This window comes from Colias croceus, chromosome 1 (assembly GCF_905220415.1).
Source record: "Colias croceus chromosome 1, ilColCroc2.1".
Classification (NCBI taxonomy): Eukaryota; Metazoa; Arthropoda; class Insecta; order Lepidoptera; family Pieridae; genus Colias; species Colias croceus.
The window spans coordinates 7,742,173-7,759,091 of NC_059537.1; the positions used below are offsets into that span (position 1 = coordinate 7,742,173).

The 16,919-nt window shown below is 31.3% G+C and overlaps 1 protein-coding gene across 8 annotated transcripts in view; it reads right to left on the reverse strand.

The window, feature by feature from the left end:
* Positions 1 to 16,919, reverse strand: part of LOC123694417 (potassium voltage-gated channel subfamily KQT member 1) — a 29,999-nt gene that overhangs the window by 2,084 nt on the left and 10,996 nt on the right. For 6 of the 8 annotated variants that reach the window (XR_006751813.1, XM_045639884.1, XM_045639860.1 and 3 more), the window contains 11 exons: positions 15,960 to 16,135; positions 12,319 to 12,447; positions 11,624 to 11,734; positions 11,344 to 11,531; positions 11,017 to 11,171; positions 7,782 to 7,874; positions 5,857 to 5,927; positions 3,890 to 4,017; positions 2,555 to 2,651; positions 2,183 to 2,484; positions 899 to 1,002 (listed from right to left, as the gene is read on the reverse strand). Coding sequence is in view for 7 of the 8 variants with exons in the window: in XM_045639884.1 (XP_045495840.1) it covers positions 899 to 1,002; positions 2,183 to 2,484; positions 2,555 to 2,651; positions 3,890 to 4,017; positions 5,857 to 5,927; positions 7,782 to 7,874; positions 11,017 to 11,171; positions 11,344 to 11,531; positions 11,624 to 11,734; positions 12,319 to 12,447; positions 15,960 to 16,135 (1,554 nt within the window). In the remaining variant the exon portion in view is untranslated. Of the gene's footprint in view, positions 1 to 898; positions 1,003 to 2,182; positions 2,485 to 2,554; positions 2,652 to 3,889; positions 4,018 to 4,981; positions 5,110 to 5,856; positions 5,928 to 7,781; positions 7,875 to 11,016; positions 11,172 to 11,343; positions 11,532 to 11,623; positions 11,735 to 12,318; positions 12,448 to 15,959; positions 16,136 to 16,919 lie in introns of all 8 variants that reach the window. The other 2 variants (XM_045639877.1, XM_045639868.1) reach the window with 2 other exon arrangements.

The window sequence follows — 16,919 nt, forward strand, 5'->3', positions numbered from 1 at the left end:
GAAATAATGGCTATAAGACTGCGACTGGACTGAAGATTGAGGATTCCTCACCTCAATCGCATTTCATACATTTCCAGTGTCATAATTATTAATTTATGCTATGAAAAATCGTTGTTTCATATTTTGACATATTTGTTACATAATAAAGCTCATTAGTTAGTTATATACAATGCAAAGTATAACATACCGTGACATAAATAGTAGCCACTTGCATGGGTGTAGTAACTATGGACTTGGGAAACATAAACTCAAAAATATGTATTTTAAAAGTGAAGAAAAATGTTGTCATCAATTTTGTATAATAAAAAAAAAAATATCAGTAGGTATGTAATAAATAATTCCCATACTATAATATTATAAATGCGAAAGTAACTCTGTCTGTCTGTCTGTTACTCAATCACGCCTGAACTACCTACTTTGCCAATTTGCATGAAATTTGGTATAGAGATATTTTGACACCCGAGAAAGGACATATAGGCTACTTTTTACCCCGGGAAAAAGGGCGAAGCTGCGGGTGGAAAGCTAGTAGGTGTGTAATAAATAATTAGATTATTATTTTTATAAAAAAAACTAGCTGCGTCCCACGGTTTCACCCGCGTACCTAAATGAGTTTTTTCTTTTAATGCTAATGTTCCTGTGGGAATATCAGTATTAAAAGTAGCCTCAGTTACTGCTTATTATATCAGCTATCCATCAGTAAAGTTGCGTTTAAAATCGGTCAAGCTGAAACAGACAGACAGACAAAAATAGTAAAAATTACTATTTTGTTATATGTAGGTACATTTATTGATCCAAAATTAATGAATTTAGTAAAAATTCATAGGGTTATTTTAATGTTATAAACAGACACTCCAATTTTATTATTGGCATAGATAAATTAAATTCAACAAAACATTACCTGAACTATCTGTGATGAGTCTTGGAGGGGTATCTTCCCGGTCTGGTACTACAATAACTACTTCATCATCTCTTGGAGATTCTCCATTTCTCGTAGAGGATGTTCTAAAAATATGTTATGAATCGTTAGCCTCGAGTAAGTATAATGTATTAAATAATGTGAATCATTGAAAAAAATCAATACTTATATATTAATTTAAATTTGTTGAGTAGGTACGTGTTGAAGGGATACACATTTGCAATATGCTGAGCGAAGCAAATTAACTTTAATATTTATTTGAGGTTATCTGTATAGGCTCTATATTAAAGAGTTTTTGCTTTTACACTAAATTGTGTGATTAATGTTTATATTTGTATTGTAATGTATACTATATTTATATCAGAAGTCTATCAGAGACTTAGGGGTTATTATGGACAAAAAATTGACGTTTGTTACTCATATTGATGCCGTAATTAAAAAGGCTTCAAAATCTTTGGGTTTTATTATTAGAAATTCCAAATCGTTCCAAAAAGCTGAAACCAAGATAATATTATATATTCATTATACATTCCGTATACTGGAGTACTGTGTTGTTGTGTGGAGACCTCACTATGCAGTGCACAGCCACAGAATAGAGCGAATTCAAAAGCGTTTTCTAGAACATCTTGCATTTTCGGTAGGAAAATCCAAGGAATTGAGAAGCTAGGTATAATCGTCTAACTCATTTCAAAATTAAAAACTTAGATAAAAGAAGAAACGCATTAGACTTAATGTATTTATTTAAAATTTTAAATGGTCATATTAACTGTTCGGCGTTGCTATCTAAATTCAAAATTAAAGTTCCTTTTAAATATCCCCGAACTCGTTAACCTTCTATCTCTCCCATTACGTAGGACTGTCCTTGGTTCCAGTTCTCCGATTCCTAGTCTCTGTAGAATTTACAATGAATTTGCTAAAGATCTAGATATGTTCTCCCTTAGGTTAAATAAATTTAAGTACCTTTGTCCATCACTTAGTTTAAGATTTTAGATGTATTTTTGGTTTCCTGTATAAAACCTTTTAAAATATATATATGTATGCATGTGGTGTTTACCTACCTTTAATTGTACACTTAGTTTTAAGATTAATTTTTTTATGTACTTGTTTATTTCGTGTAACAATTACTGGTAAACCTAATAATAAATAAATAAATAAATAAATAAATCAGGTAGGTAATTACGCAGCATATTCACACATAAGTATGACACGCTTTAAAAATATTGTACTATTTAAACGAAGAATATTATTTATGTTAAATAATCTTACTTGACGATCACTTTTTTGCGCATAAACCTCGTTCCTAAATCGGAGTATCCTCTATTCATCGGTCGCTTCAGTGCTATGGGAGGTGCTGATGTCGGAACAGGCGGTTCGAATGTTCTAGACAGTGGTGAATTCGGTTCAGAACATTGCTTTTCTGTGAGAGCTGGTCGTGATTTTTCATATATATCACCAGACGCACCACCCTTAGCATTACTATTTACTTCCGCACATATTCTTCTAGCAGTACGTCTATCTTCTTCATACAATTCTAATAAATGGTCCAATTTGCTTTCTATATCATCTACCTATAAGGTAAAAATTAACATTATATGTGGTAATAAGTTAATAAAAAACGTAAAGAAATGGGTTACTCACTTGTCTTTCTATTTTAACTACCCTGGACGCTAAGCTGATTTTAGATGCATAGACATCTTTCGCTTTTGAACCTTGTTTGCCGAGAATTTGATCTAACCTGTGTTTGTAAAACATTTTTATTTATTATTAACGATTCATTATAAAAATTTAATAAGATAAGATACAAGAAATTTAAAAGAAATACCCAGGTAAGTATATATGTACTTAATTAGGTATTAATTCCGAGAAAAGAAAAAAAGTAATAATCAGTTCGTAATTCATAAGTTTTTTATCATATAAATGTTAATGCAAACATTTATTTTTTGCAATATTTTCACATTACATCGCCACAAACTGCTTTTTAATTTAACACTCAGGATAGCGATCACTGAAGTGTGAGTATTCATTGTTGTTCACTGATGTGTATATTTTCATATGAAATATATTTGTTTCGAGTAATAAATGGCTATAATATAAAAGCAATAAATTTTCTAGGTACATACCTCCGATTCGTTATTATTTACAATTTACTCGCTGAAATATAATTGCATATTTGCAAATGTGAAAACATTGGCTTAATATACATGCCTAGTGATTCAATTATGCTATTAACTGCTTGTTTGTATTTGCTTACCAAAATACCTATTTTGCGAACACTAGAATGTATTCTAAATTTAATAACAATAACTAGCACTAGTTCTCATAAACTATAGAGGTAATTATAGTTACTGTAAGTTGCATTGTGGGCGTAATATTGTCTGTACTCTAAAGGAACTCATTCGAATACAAACAACAATTAAATACTTAAAAGTTTACAATGGCAGCATAATAAACACAATTTAGGAAAGTTATAATTGCTGACGAGTTAATTAATTCATACTCTTTTTTATCCATATCCAGACAATGTTTTCACATTTTGGGATATCTATTAAATAAAAACTTTAGCAGAATGAACATGCATTAATAAAAGGATTCACTTAGAAAATTTGATAATGCAGTGCAAGGTATCAAAATATATTATGTAGGATTAATTATATTCCGTTTAAGAAAATTGACATAACAAAATTTATAGGTAAATTAACATACAAAGGTTTAATGAAATTTACATACGGGAATTTAGAAGTTTTTTTTAAGTTTATTAATTTAACTGTTAGTTTATTTTTTATGATTTTTATGATTTACAATTAGTAAAAATAACAAGTGTGTGTATCATCGTACATGGAGAGTTATAACAAGAACTGGCTGATGAGCACTTGAGCTATGAATGAAGCGGCGGCGGGCGGCGAGTGCCAAGGGCCTCTCTGTGCGCGTTTTCCTACTCCCTTAAAAATACAACCCCATTGTATCTCAGCTCACCTGTATTGTAGGTTCTTGGTTCGGTTAAGGAGATCGGCGTGTCCAGAGGAGTACTGTTCAATAACGTCTTTGACGTCGTAGGGTTTCAAAGCTTCTCTAAATCTCTTGCGTGCGACAAAATACTTGAGCTATGCGGAAATAAAACATCTTCATGGCAAATTTTGTTGTTGCAATAGGATTATATTTAATTTAAGTATCCTACTTCACATTCATTTACACGTTCATGTCTTCATTTTTTGATGGTACCTATGTGATCTCGTAAACTGCAACGGCTTAATTCCTTCTTCCGTTGTACTAGATCTTATTTATGTGGTACTTAGATACATACTTCCAATTATAAACAATGAAGAAAAAAAAATTGAACTAAGAAAGTATGATATTTATGTAATTTATGTTCAGGTTTGTGATGTAGGTTAGTGCGTGGGTACCTATATTTGGAACTTGTTAGGAATGGGCATCATTTGGGTTATATATAAGTAACTGTTAATATTTAAAACATGTAGTTATGTGGTCAGTCATGCTAAGTTAAATTGTATGTATATAAGGGATTGATTGATATTATAAAATGTTCATATTCTACCTGTGACTGATGAGACAGTTGTAAATATCAACCGATTTGGGTGAAGTTACTGAAAATATCCCTCATAAAATTCGTGATAATGTAAAATTTTAAATCCTTTTATGTTTCATCATTTCATGTTCTCTTCATTTTATGGAGGAAATTATCAGTGCCTTCAGATTTCCTGCATTGGAAGGTATGAAGAACGAGCATAACAAACTACATGGGTATTTTTGACTAGCTTTTATAAATAGGCATTCTGGCTACATAAATATTGAGTTTGTATTTACTATTGGACAGTCCAGACAATAGAGAGATAAAAATAAAGGTATAGAGGTAGGTAATCATAGAGTATAAAAGAAATCGATGTGCGAAGGCATAAGTTTAGAGGAAGGAAGTCTAGCCAATGGATTTATCATCGCTTTGCATTTGCTCAGACAATACATACCAAGATAAAGAAAATTTGAAATATGTAATAAAAGCTTAAATTGTCTGCACGCATGCAATGCGTTGGAAAGCCTACTGAGTAGTACCTAGTCTGGACGTTTTTCACTCGGCTCAGCAGATCCACGTGTCCCGCGGAATATTGTTCTATTACGTCCTTTACGTCGTACGGTTTTAATGCTTCTTTAAATTTACGCCGAGCCACAAAATACTTCATCTGTCAGAAGTTCACAAGATATAACTCAAGTTTCTAAAGGAAATATTAAAATGAATCTATAAGTCAGGAAAGGTTCGCACACCTATCATGTTAGTTTAAAGAATACTATACCTAATGTTTTTAAATAATAAATTCGTATTTATTTAACCAAAACTGGGTTAGAGTACACAAATAAAATAAAATGTATCGCCTTTAAATATGTAATTTATTACTAATACGTTAAAATTGTAGACTGTTTTCTTTGCAGTAATATCTATAAAACATCTGGCGCACAGCGGGGCGGCGCGGCGATCTAATAGAATCAGTTACGAGCTTGGCAACACGGTGGTTTCAGTGAAGTGGCGATTTTAAAGGTATCATTTATTGAAGCATCCAAAAGAAACTCGAAAGACGAAAATCGAAAGAGGGCGTAGGTTATGTAGTAAGTTTGGACACGGTAAACATTGTTTAACAATTCAAGACGCTCTTTGATTAGGTTCTGCGCTTTGCTCTTTCCTCCATCTTATAAATATTGTATAGGTTCAGTAACTCGAAAAGTTTCTATTTGATTTTGCAACACACCTAAATACTCGTATTTGATTGAAAAGACTTTTGTGTAGGTAGTGTGTATTTGTAGTTTCAAAGGAGTAAAATCAAACCAGTTGAAAAATAAAATTACCTAGGTACATTTTCTGTAAATATTTTGATTAAATTTTTGCTATCGTTATTTGGAAAGCGGCCTATTTAATATTCTTGAAAGAAACGTACCTTTCTTATAAAACGAATGGCGGCCTTATGTCTGGGAGTTAATGTCACGCAGCGCGGCTCATCATCTTCGTCTGCATCAAAGGAAAACAAATTAAGCTTTAATTTGATCATAGAAATTAGCGGAATCAGCCTGAAACACACTCTTAAATTATTATCTATGTACATTAGTATGCAATTAATTTGGAAGAAAAATCTATATTTTATAATAATTATATTTGCTCTTTTCAAATTCGACTAATTAATGTAAAAAATTAAAAAATAAACCGACCAATAGCTGCACTGCTGCTATAGGTAACTTTTTTTACTGGATTACGTTGATTTTCCGAAAATATTACTCCGCTCTGGTTTATTGTATTATGTAGGTATTAGGCATCGAAACTTATGAAGATCTCTGCAATTACTTTTCATCTTCATTCGTATATGTACAATAACTAAATTTACTAAAAAATGACAATTTGTGCATTTTATTGGTGGTTTTTAAAATAAATCTGGGACTGACCACTTTCTTAAATTTTTCTACTTGACGCTTCTTTTCTTTCTTCTTTTTTAAATATTTTATCGAATACGATAACCTTTATCGTATTTAGGATGAATACATTTTTTTAAATATCGGTATAATTTATATTTTAGACGATTGGATAAGGAAGCGCTATTTCTGGATTATAAAATAACTCCGGAATTCGGATTAAGACGTTTATAATTACAAGATTCAAGCGATCACCACCGCCCATGAACATTTTCAAATGATGTTCAATAATGTTCAGAAATGCGTTGTCCGCTTCCAAGTTCGAACAATGGACTGACAAAGGACAAAAGAAGGGACCTCTGGCTCCCCAACTCATCGCACGAAACACAGTAGCATTCATATGCTACTATTTCACGATCTTCTTTGGTTGTATGGTAGGTAGCCTCCCTGGTGTGAGCTGGCCCAATGCGTGCTGAAGCGAGCTCATATTTTTATTAGGCTAACTAGGTATATCTATCATGGTTCATGAGATACAGCCTGATGACAGACGGACATATAGATAGACAGACAACGAAGTCTTATAGAGTTCTTTACCCTTTGTATATGGAATATTAAAAAGCAGATAGGTTAGGTAGGTTGTATGTACAATATTTCGACAAAAACATTTAAAATTAATAACGTAGGCCTTGATCTATTGCCGAGAAATTTTTAATTAAACATGAACTTAAAATTTAGAAATCAAATATATGGTAAGTACTATATTTTATTTTAATATTGGATGATTTCAACAGTTTATTTTTATACCTAATTTCATTTTGACAATATTGTGTCTATAAGTTCCTACGTATAATATAATATGCACATAACAAAATCAAAACGTAATTTACCTGAACATCTTTGCACAAAAATACAGTAAAATATACCTCACATGACCTAGTATAATAAAATATATAGTCTACTTTCGAAATTGAAGCTTAATCATTTATCGGTTTAAGCCTAGTTTAAGTATGTACGTACGTACCTTCCACCCACATTATCTACGTACTCATAATTGCGTCACACGGTCCAAACATACCTATAGCTACTGTTCACACAATGCATTTCCATAATTCTTTTAAAGCGATAAAGCTTTTGTGAAATTTACACGGGCATGCATTTTTTTAGTTTTATCACAGATAATATAGTTAATACTATAAGTTAGATATTAATACAATCATATTTATACATTGTATTATTTTATCTTTATAACTTTGAAGCCTAGTCTGGTAAAACATAGACCAGAAGCATATTTATTACCTATTTATTATTTATCTTACCTATATTATCTACATTTTTTTTGTTTTATTCCTATTCATATATATGTATCATTGAATTTAATTTGGAAGCCAGGAACCATAGGCTGATGAAGACTGGATAAGACAAAGGAGTTAGTAGTTATTTTAGGCTCCTGAGATCTTACCATCGGATTTCTTGGAAAACGCCGTCTCGGCCACCGAATCCTCGCTGAAGGATGGCTTGTGTCGATTGCACCCTGAGCGGCCATTCGTTGCCCCTGCCAACCCATATATACAGGCTCACTTCAACACACGATCCTCTTCACTGTATATCCACTATCCAGCTTAATTTTATTTCATTATTCTATTACTAATGTGTTACAGTTTTACCTACTTGAGTTATTTAGAATTGGGCATTCTGATCTCATGTGTTTTTGTAATCATATAATTTTCTACACAGATTATTTTTTAATTAGTATAAAAATCTAAGAAATATTGTTTTTTATGTTTTTGTTTTACGAAACGAATATTTTTGTCATTGGTATTTTTTCTTGACTGCTGTATCCACACAATGGTGGGCCATAGTGTTATTTTTAAATACTTTTACAATTTTTTTACTGCATATACCTAGTAAATTCATCCTTTGCATATTCACAATATGTAATAGGAGGCTAAAATTATTAAGTGACTTCTTTAATACTGCATAAAAAGACTACCTAAATAATGAGGTCAATGCAGTGGTTGTTAATGTCTAAGCAAACTATCGATCCATTTGTTATCTCTTTCTTTCTCAGGTGATAGTGTTATTGCTGGAAAAAGGTTATTATTGAATTGTTAGGTTAAATAAATATCGAATCAGAAATAAAAATATTCTTTTTTTATTTCTATGTTAATTACTGGCTATTTTTAGTCAATGAATGTTTGTTTCACATGATGTATTTAATTTGTTTGTAAGAACCAATTTGATAATTAAATTTTTAATGCTACGAGAAATATATTATTGAGTAATTTATGTGTACATTTTAGGAGTTCTTAACGTCCATATTGCACATAAATGTGTCTATACGACCAAGATTTATAGATGTAGCCTGCCAAAGCTATCAAACTATTAATTTAAAGTAAACGTATCTCACGATGCTGTCACGGTGATTGGTTATACTGTGGTTATATGAAGTCTATTTTGAATGTTTACTAACAGTTGAAATTAAAATTAAAATAATATTAATTAACTTTACTCACATTTTCGACGTAGGTACCGGTAAAATAATGAGAATTAAAGAATATTCATTATATACAGTTCCAATTGATTATTATTTTCTAAAAATAATTAGATAATCTGAATATATAAAGTTAGTATGTATCAGTAAAGGGATAGTAATTTTCAAAACGGTAGGTTTGAAAACTTGAGGAAATCTTCGTGTAAAGTCTTTCCGCACTGCGGTCGGTGATTATCGGTGCATTTTTTTCAGGATTATATTATATATACACTGCCAAATTCTGCCTTCTTAAGGTAGTAACGTATTTTTTGTAAGTATTAAATAATTAGTAGCTATCACTACTTGTATTATAATCTTGTACTAAAACTAGTATGTAAATAAAGCTCGGCTGATTTATTTAAGCTGATAATTTTTTCATGCTTATCTATTCATAAATATTATATTAGAAAAGTTCCTATAAGCTGATATAAACTACAATGAATATACTTAGGTATGTAAGTATGAAATCAATGTTTAAAATACCTATTAACTGTTACTGTAATATAATATACCCGTCCCAATTTTGAAATGTATTTGCAATATGATAAGTAAACTTTTTTAGTGATAATAATATATTCGATATGATATCACAAGTTCTATATGCCTATGTTTCCTGATAAAGTAACGGACCAATTTAACTCATTGCAATATATATCCTCATGATAAAATTTATTCCTTTGAACCTATAATATGTTTGTACCCATCGCACTCTTTAAATACCTAGTATAGGTACCTAATCCACGTTGCTTTTATACTTAATTAATAACAACTAACGTACTCAGCTTTTCACAAGATTTTTGAAGCTTACCTATTTATCTTTTGATTTTGTAGATAATTTAAAATAATTACATGTATTCAAATTGTATTCCTAGAGTTCTACCTGGCATGCAGAAATAAATGCAAAGCGGTGTATTGTTATTTCATAGCTTTATTAAATGAAAGCTCCAAATCAAGCCATTCCAAAAGGTATGCTTATTGGATTTTCTTTATTAAATAATCAGGAAACTCATTGTGTGAACCGCGTCGTTTGATCAAATGACTTACGAAGACATCATTTCAGTACTGGTTTTGGTTCCTATAGGACTACATGAGCAATAAACGCTATAGCAATATTTTTGAATGCTTTTGTTTTTCAAATTATTATAAGTATGAAGCTTCTGATTGCAGTATCAGTAAGGTAATTCGAAGCGATATCGTATCTACGCGGGTGCAGGTTATTCCAAAAAGTGAAAAAAAAAGATAGAAGTACAAAGTAATTAGAATATCAGCAACTGTGTTTCGAGCTAAGAGATGCAGCCATCATAGCCGGATTTTGGATATCCTATCCGGTATCAATGGTGCTACGGCCCTTACGAATTTATTTGTGTATACACATTGTCAAAAATACTAAATAAGGATAATAAGAAACGCAGCTTTCTCGACTTTTAACTTCATGCCATAGTGCCATCTAAAAGATGAAGAACGGAACCTTGAAAGCAGCTTTTCCAACAATGAAGTAGACAACACGCACGGTCCCCGCCTGATGTGCGATTATCTATGAAACAGGGCACGTCATGTCATCCTCCACTTTATCAGAATAAAGATATTGTATAAAATGTAATTTTCGTGTACCTGTATCACACTTACAAAAGTAAGAGTTTTATTTTCTTGATCGTGGGTAGTTTTTGTTGTGGCACTATGTACGAGTATGGCGCTTAGTTGGAGTTTGTCTTGTATTAAGTCTTCCTGTTTACGATCATGGCAATGGTTATTAGGATGTGCAGTTTATAAATACTTTTGATGATAATGTAAAAGACTCACGTAAAAAAAGATAAAGAAAAAGTAATTTTAGATACAATATGTTCAAGTTTACGATCCTGTAATTAAAACGATTTGAGCTGTGGTCTGATTAAAATATTATTATAGAACTGCATGCTGAATTCTCAGTAAATTTAGTAAAAATTTTATCCATTAGAAGTATTAAACGAATTACTTAGAAAATGTGCGATTGCGAATGTTGAAGTTTATGAACAATAATTTGTGGAGTTTTTATTTTGGAAAAAAAGGTTGGTTATTGTGGTCGTATTTCTCAAGAAATAAGGTGCGTGAATTCTACAGGTAAGTATTGTTATCGAGAAAAGGTATTTTGATTTATAATAATTCAATAGTAATTGAATATGCTTACCGAGGTTTTCAGCACTAGCGTTGACATCGTACCGATGGACTACTGGTTTTGAATGCGGTGCAGGGGAATGTAGGGACGTGCTTTTATGACGTCGTATTGTCGGCAATCGCGACACAAAGGAAGCGTTGTTCTTGAAAGATGCACTCATAACCCGGCTGTCAAACATAGACTTGGTTAGTTCAGACATGAATATCGCGAATTTCTTCACTTTTAGTTTGATACAATTTTATTTCTTAATAGGGTTTAATACTCGAGATAGAGCGATAGATTTTTAGGGATAATAACATAATTAAAAGTTATTTAATTCATAATAAAAAATACGACTACCTTATTTGTGGACTGGGTAGTGGTATCTGATGAATTTTCCAGGTGGCTACACTCATTGAGTGTTCATCCGCCGCGTAGCACCTCCACAGCGCCTGTATGAGCGTGGCAGCTGGTTGACGTCGCCTGATCATGTGTTTCTGTCTTTGCTGTTGCTGCACTTTCAGAGCAAAACCAGATCCTAGTATTCCCTATGGATAAAATTTTATCACATTTGCCATGTTAACGTGGAATTTCTTCTCTTTCATGGTTTAAAATGTTACACAAACTTGTAAATACTCACAGCTGGAAGAGCGAAGAACGATATCCCTAATAAAGCACAGAATGAAGCTATGAGTTTCCCCTGCCAAGTCTGCGGTACCATGTCGCCATACCCAACTGTGCACAGCGTGATCTATGGATATATAGATACATTGTGAATACTTTAAATTGCTGAGCATTTCATTTTAAATAATCGGATTTGATTCCCAAAGCCGCTCGGGTATTGAGCGTTTATAAAGTTCAACTGTTTATTCATAGGGTCTAGAGCGCTATAAAACTTAATCCGCTTTAAAATCTGAATCGATTTACTTAGACAATTCTTCTTCGTTTATCAAGATTTCTGCCAAATACACTCACAATTATAAAAATGTCTAATATTAGTCATTTTATCTACATAAAATTAAACATTCACTGTATCTATCATCATCAAGCGCATTACAGAACGAGATATTTTTTATGAAGGTTTATATTATCTTAATAAAATTTTATTTACGACGAGAAAATAGCTCAAACTGATTTAAACATGATCATTTGAATTTAGAATGTTGTGATAGGAAAAGACGAGTAAACTATGAAATGAACATAAATAATTTGATTATAGTTTTGTTACTTGGAGTATATAGTGGTATATAGTTAGGGAGATTATAGGAATTGCAAATATATTCCAAAAATAATTATTTTTCTGCACTTTTTTTAAAGAAACAAAGCAATACTTACAACACCCCACCACAATGCTTCTGCAAAATTTTTAAATTTTGTATCAGCAACATCTTTTTCTGCTAAATAAACTAAAAACGATGCGAAAATAAGGCCGAGGAATCCAATGTATAACGTCGTTATCAATTCCTGTAACAATATAACATATTTAATCCATATAGGTACTTCGTTTATTTTTATATGCATTATACATACGTATAATAATTTGAAATTGAAATACATTGATTGAATAAATCGAATATGAATAAATGTGTCTAAAGGTCTCATTTTATACTCAGCAATTTTTCAACCCTAGATGTCGTGTGGGAGTATAATACATATTAAAACGATATCTTCATTACCAAATGTAACATAATATGTTTTAATAATATCATCGTATCTCATGCAGGTTTGCTAGCTGCTTTTGGACTTACGTAAGTATTCCTAACTAATACTTTACATTAGCAAGATTTATTGCTACCTTCTTCCTTGTAGATGTTCTGAATATAGCTTTTGTGTTTTTTATAGGTATTTCATAGGTAAGAAAAAGTTATTATGCGACTGTTTTTATTAATTAGAGCTTTTTGTTTAAGTACATTTAAATCTCACAAAAAATATGAGGAAGATATCTGTGGGAAGATATGAAATGATGTTAGTGTCTAGATCTGTATTAAGTCGAATAACGCAGTACTGTCTCCATAGCTGAAAGTATTGTAATGCTCTTATATTTTTCTACAACGACGCAGTGCAATTTTCTTCCATTCATAGAAATGTATCAACCAGACAATAGTTTTTGTGTTCACTTACCAACCACGGCCACGCTAGATATACAAAGTTTTATAACTATCAAAAGATTTCTATTTTAGTTCACAAGAGTTATTTTTCTCTCATAGAGTTATAACTTTAATCTTAGTAGATATCTGTGTATTTTAAGATTTCCTGTTTTATTTAATTGGAACAAATAAATATTATATTTTAAGCGGATGTTTGAATTTAAATTGTACACCGACTCTTGATTAATTTGAACAATTCATAATGAAGTTCAGCTCGATTTTATTAGATAGGTATGACTATAGGATGTCCTCGTGAATAATGTACCTATATCATTAGATATTATATTATGTAAACATACGTGGTTATGTATATTATTATATTTACAAAAAAGTTCGATTATCAAACCTAGATATCGATAAGAGTTCAAAAACAATATAACATGATTAATAAGAATATTCGAATATATATCTTTGTTTGTTATCTTAAGATGGCACAAATATTAATGATGAATTAATTGCGGGGAAAACAGGAGCAGATATTTATAAAAATAATATAAAACTTAAGTTAAGGGACTTATTATAATCTGCAATATCCGAAATTCTTCAGAAGAAATTTTCGTAGTCGCTTTTGTGCGAAGCGAGTAAACAGCTAAATAGATTCGTTTTAGAGTAAAGGAACAAACAATTATGGTTGATGGAAGCTGAATGGACGAATAGGATATTTCTACCACATTACACAAGTTGAACGTAACAAAAGATTTACAAAAACGACTCGCTCGAATCATTTCTATGGAGGACAGACAGGCCGAACAAAGAACGCTGATTTAGCATAGAATTTTATTTTAAAAGGTTTTCCCTAAAATAAAGTAAAATTTGTTTTGTAGAAAACAACCTTTAACGTTAAAATGAGCTGTTGCTGCTTGTTTAGTGCTTTAAATGACAATTATTTCAAAACAAAAACTATTCCAAAATAATGTAAGATTATGATAATTCAGTCACAAATAGACTTAAATGGACAGCTTTTTGGTACAGTTGACCAAGGGTAATTTGTAATATCGAGAGGCCTGATCTGGCCTGATATCTGATGGATACAAAAAAATCGAACGGGAACTATACTACTGATAATTGATTACCCACTTCCTTGCCCGCAGTGCCGTAAGAATAATTGATCAGTAAAACAGATGTGCATCGGCTACAGCTACGGTACACACAGTTCACACAGTCACCACTACATACTATTATTGCCTACTAAATATTTCTATAATATATCTTTTTAATATACGACTCAAAATGTAAATATTAAGAACACGCCCATCTTTTGTTACAATACTTTATCGTGATATTTGTATGATCTATACTTACTCGTATTTTCACGCGTTAAGTATTGATTAGAGTTTGAATACTGTAGAGTTGAGTGACACTCGATGTTTGTCCTATTTAAATGCAAATGATTATTTGTTCATAAAGAAAATAAATAAAATAAAGACTGACGGATTTTAAACGCGATAAATTAATTATATGTATTATTGACTTTTTGAATGCTTCAGCGAACGTGGTCATTGGTCACACATAGACAGAATAATCTATCTACATATATCCATTAAAAAGTCTTTAAACTTTTACCTAATTAATACTCGTATAAATCAAACAAGAAAATATTAAGAAAGATTATTATAAAAAAAGAAACAAACAAAGTCAATGTCTATTTATATAAGCTTTGCATCGAGAATGTATTACCGACTTGATATTGAGACGTTTATTTTTCTATGTATCTAAATATAAACCGGTGAAGGAAATTACAATCAGTTCCGATACGACTACTTGTCATGATTCTTTGTCGAATAGGTCACTTTGATTAGGTATTCCATTCTTGGTGATGTCATATATCTTACTGAATTATGTATCATGTAGGATAATTATGGCTTTTATATCTGCTTCTTGATTTAGATATTTAATTGCTTTGACGAAACTCTCAATAATGCTCATATTATTCATTTTTAACGCTCATACTTTATCTTCTTATAACTCCCAAATATACGCACAAATATTTATAACAATAAATCATTCTACAACTAGTATCTGTTTTAAATTAACCACGCAAAGTAATTAGGTTACGTCAATTTATAGAACAAAAATTGTACTTTACAAACAATTTCATCACCCTCAGTTTACATTGTGTTTAATAATATTATTAACACCGATGAATATTTCAGCAATGTCGTTTGTATTATCAACCTCAATTTATGAGATGAAATAAGAACTTAGAACAAAGACGAAATACAATGTTTCCAGGAATCGAAAGCTCTGCTGCTTAAGCTTATAACAGCTGTTAACTAAGGTTACTTTAATTATATATAGAAATTGAAAATCGAGGATCCGTGACTCGCCTCGTTTCACGTGTGCTAGACGTCCTAAAAATAATTGATCAACAAAACAAACTGTCGGACAAGATAAATGTTCTTAATGTTCTATTTTGATGTTTATAAGCTTTACTCCTTTTAATTTTCCAGTAATTTAAAATAACATTTTTTTATTATTTAATATACCTACCTATGTATAAATCAACGTCGACATCATGCAACTTCAAAACAATTTTCGGCAGTGATCTTACGTTTATATGGCATGGTGCCATGCAAAGTTGCAACAGTTGATCCCGTCGCTCTACCGTCTGATACCAAAAACATTTTCTATTGTTTAATGCTCTACACAGAGTTGCATATCTTGCGAAATTCACGTATTTTTTTTATCTTTGAAATAGCTAATACACCTTACCGTTGTTTTAATTTTGTATATAAACATGTTGCGTTAATTAATCAAATATAAAAATAATTAGATATCTTTAATTATATTGCCTTTTTTGATTTCGTGAAAATATATTATGTGAATCACCTGTCTATGTGCATATACAACAGAGCCGAGAAGTTTCCAGGTGCCACCCCGTCTGTCCATGCGGACCATCCTCAGGATTTGGAAGAATCGCAGGCCGCGCAACGCTGATGCTGCAAAAACTTGGCCCGAGGAACCCATTCCCAGTACCACCATCGAGGCTATTATTGTGGTTACATCTAAAAATAATTCGCTGTTTACTATAGGGGCACTAGACGTTATAAAATTAATTAATAGAAATGTGCGTGAATAGATGATTTATTATTCGTAGAGAAATTATATGTATAGCTCAAGAGTTAAGAGTTAAGGTACTCTCTCTTTGCTTTTATTTTTGTATAAAAATGGTATCTAAATAATTTACAAATAATAGCAGGTACACGATTAAAAGCACTACTATACAAATATGCACTAGCAAAAGTGAAAGTAAAGTTTTATTTATCTTTTGCAATACACTTTTGTATTTCAAAGTTCGGTGGATGGGTCGTTTTGATGGCTCAGGCTCAACAATCAGCATAGACGATGTTATTCATTCGAGCCTTTACTAAGGTAAAAGCGCCCGTTATTTTAGCGCTGTTCGGTATTCTATACAGGTATACCAAACGATCTGATAATTAATTTGAACATCCTAGGTTACTACCAATCGTCAGAGAGTCGATTTTATTTTTAACATACCTACCAGAGATATAATACTTTTCTAAATACTAAATACAATTATACTTTATAAATTTAGTTAAAAACAGAAAGTCGTTTTACTTTGATTTTGATATAGCTTCTATACAAAAAGACGCACATTGTTATTCAACAATAAATCTTATGTCACTCTCATATTCTCTTCTAAGTTTTATTACTGGGCCCTTGACTGGGCCATAAACTTTTTTGACAATAGGTAGTAATTTGTAAATTGAAAATAATTATAGTAGTTTTGTAATTATAATTATGTTCTTCTATTATGAAAATAAAACC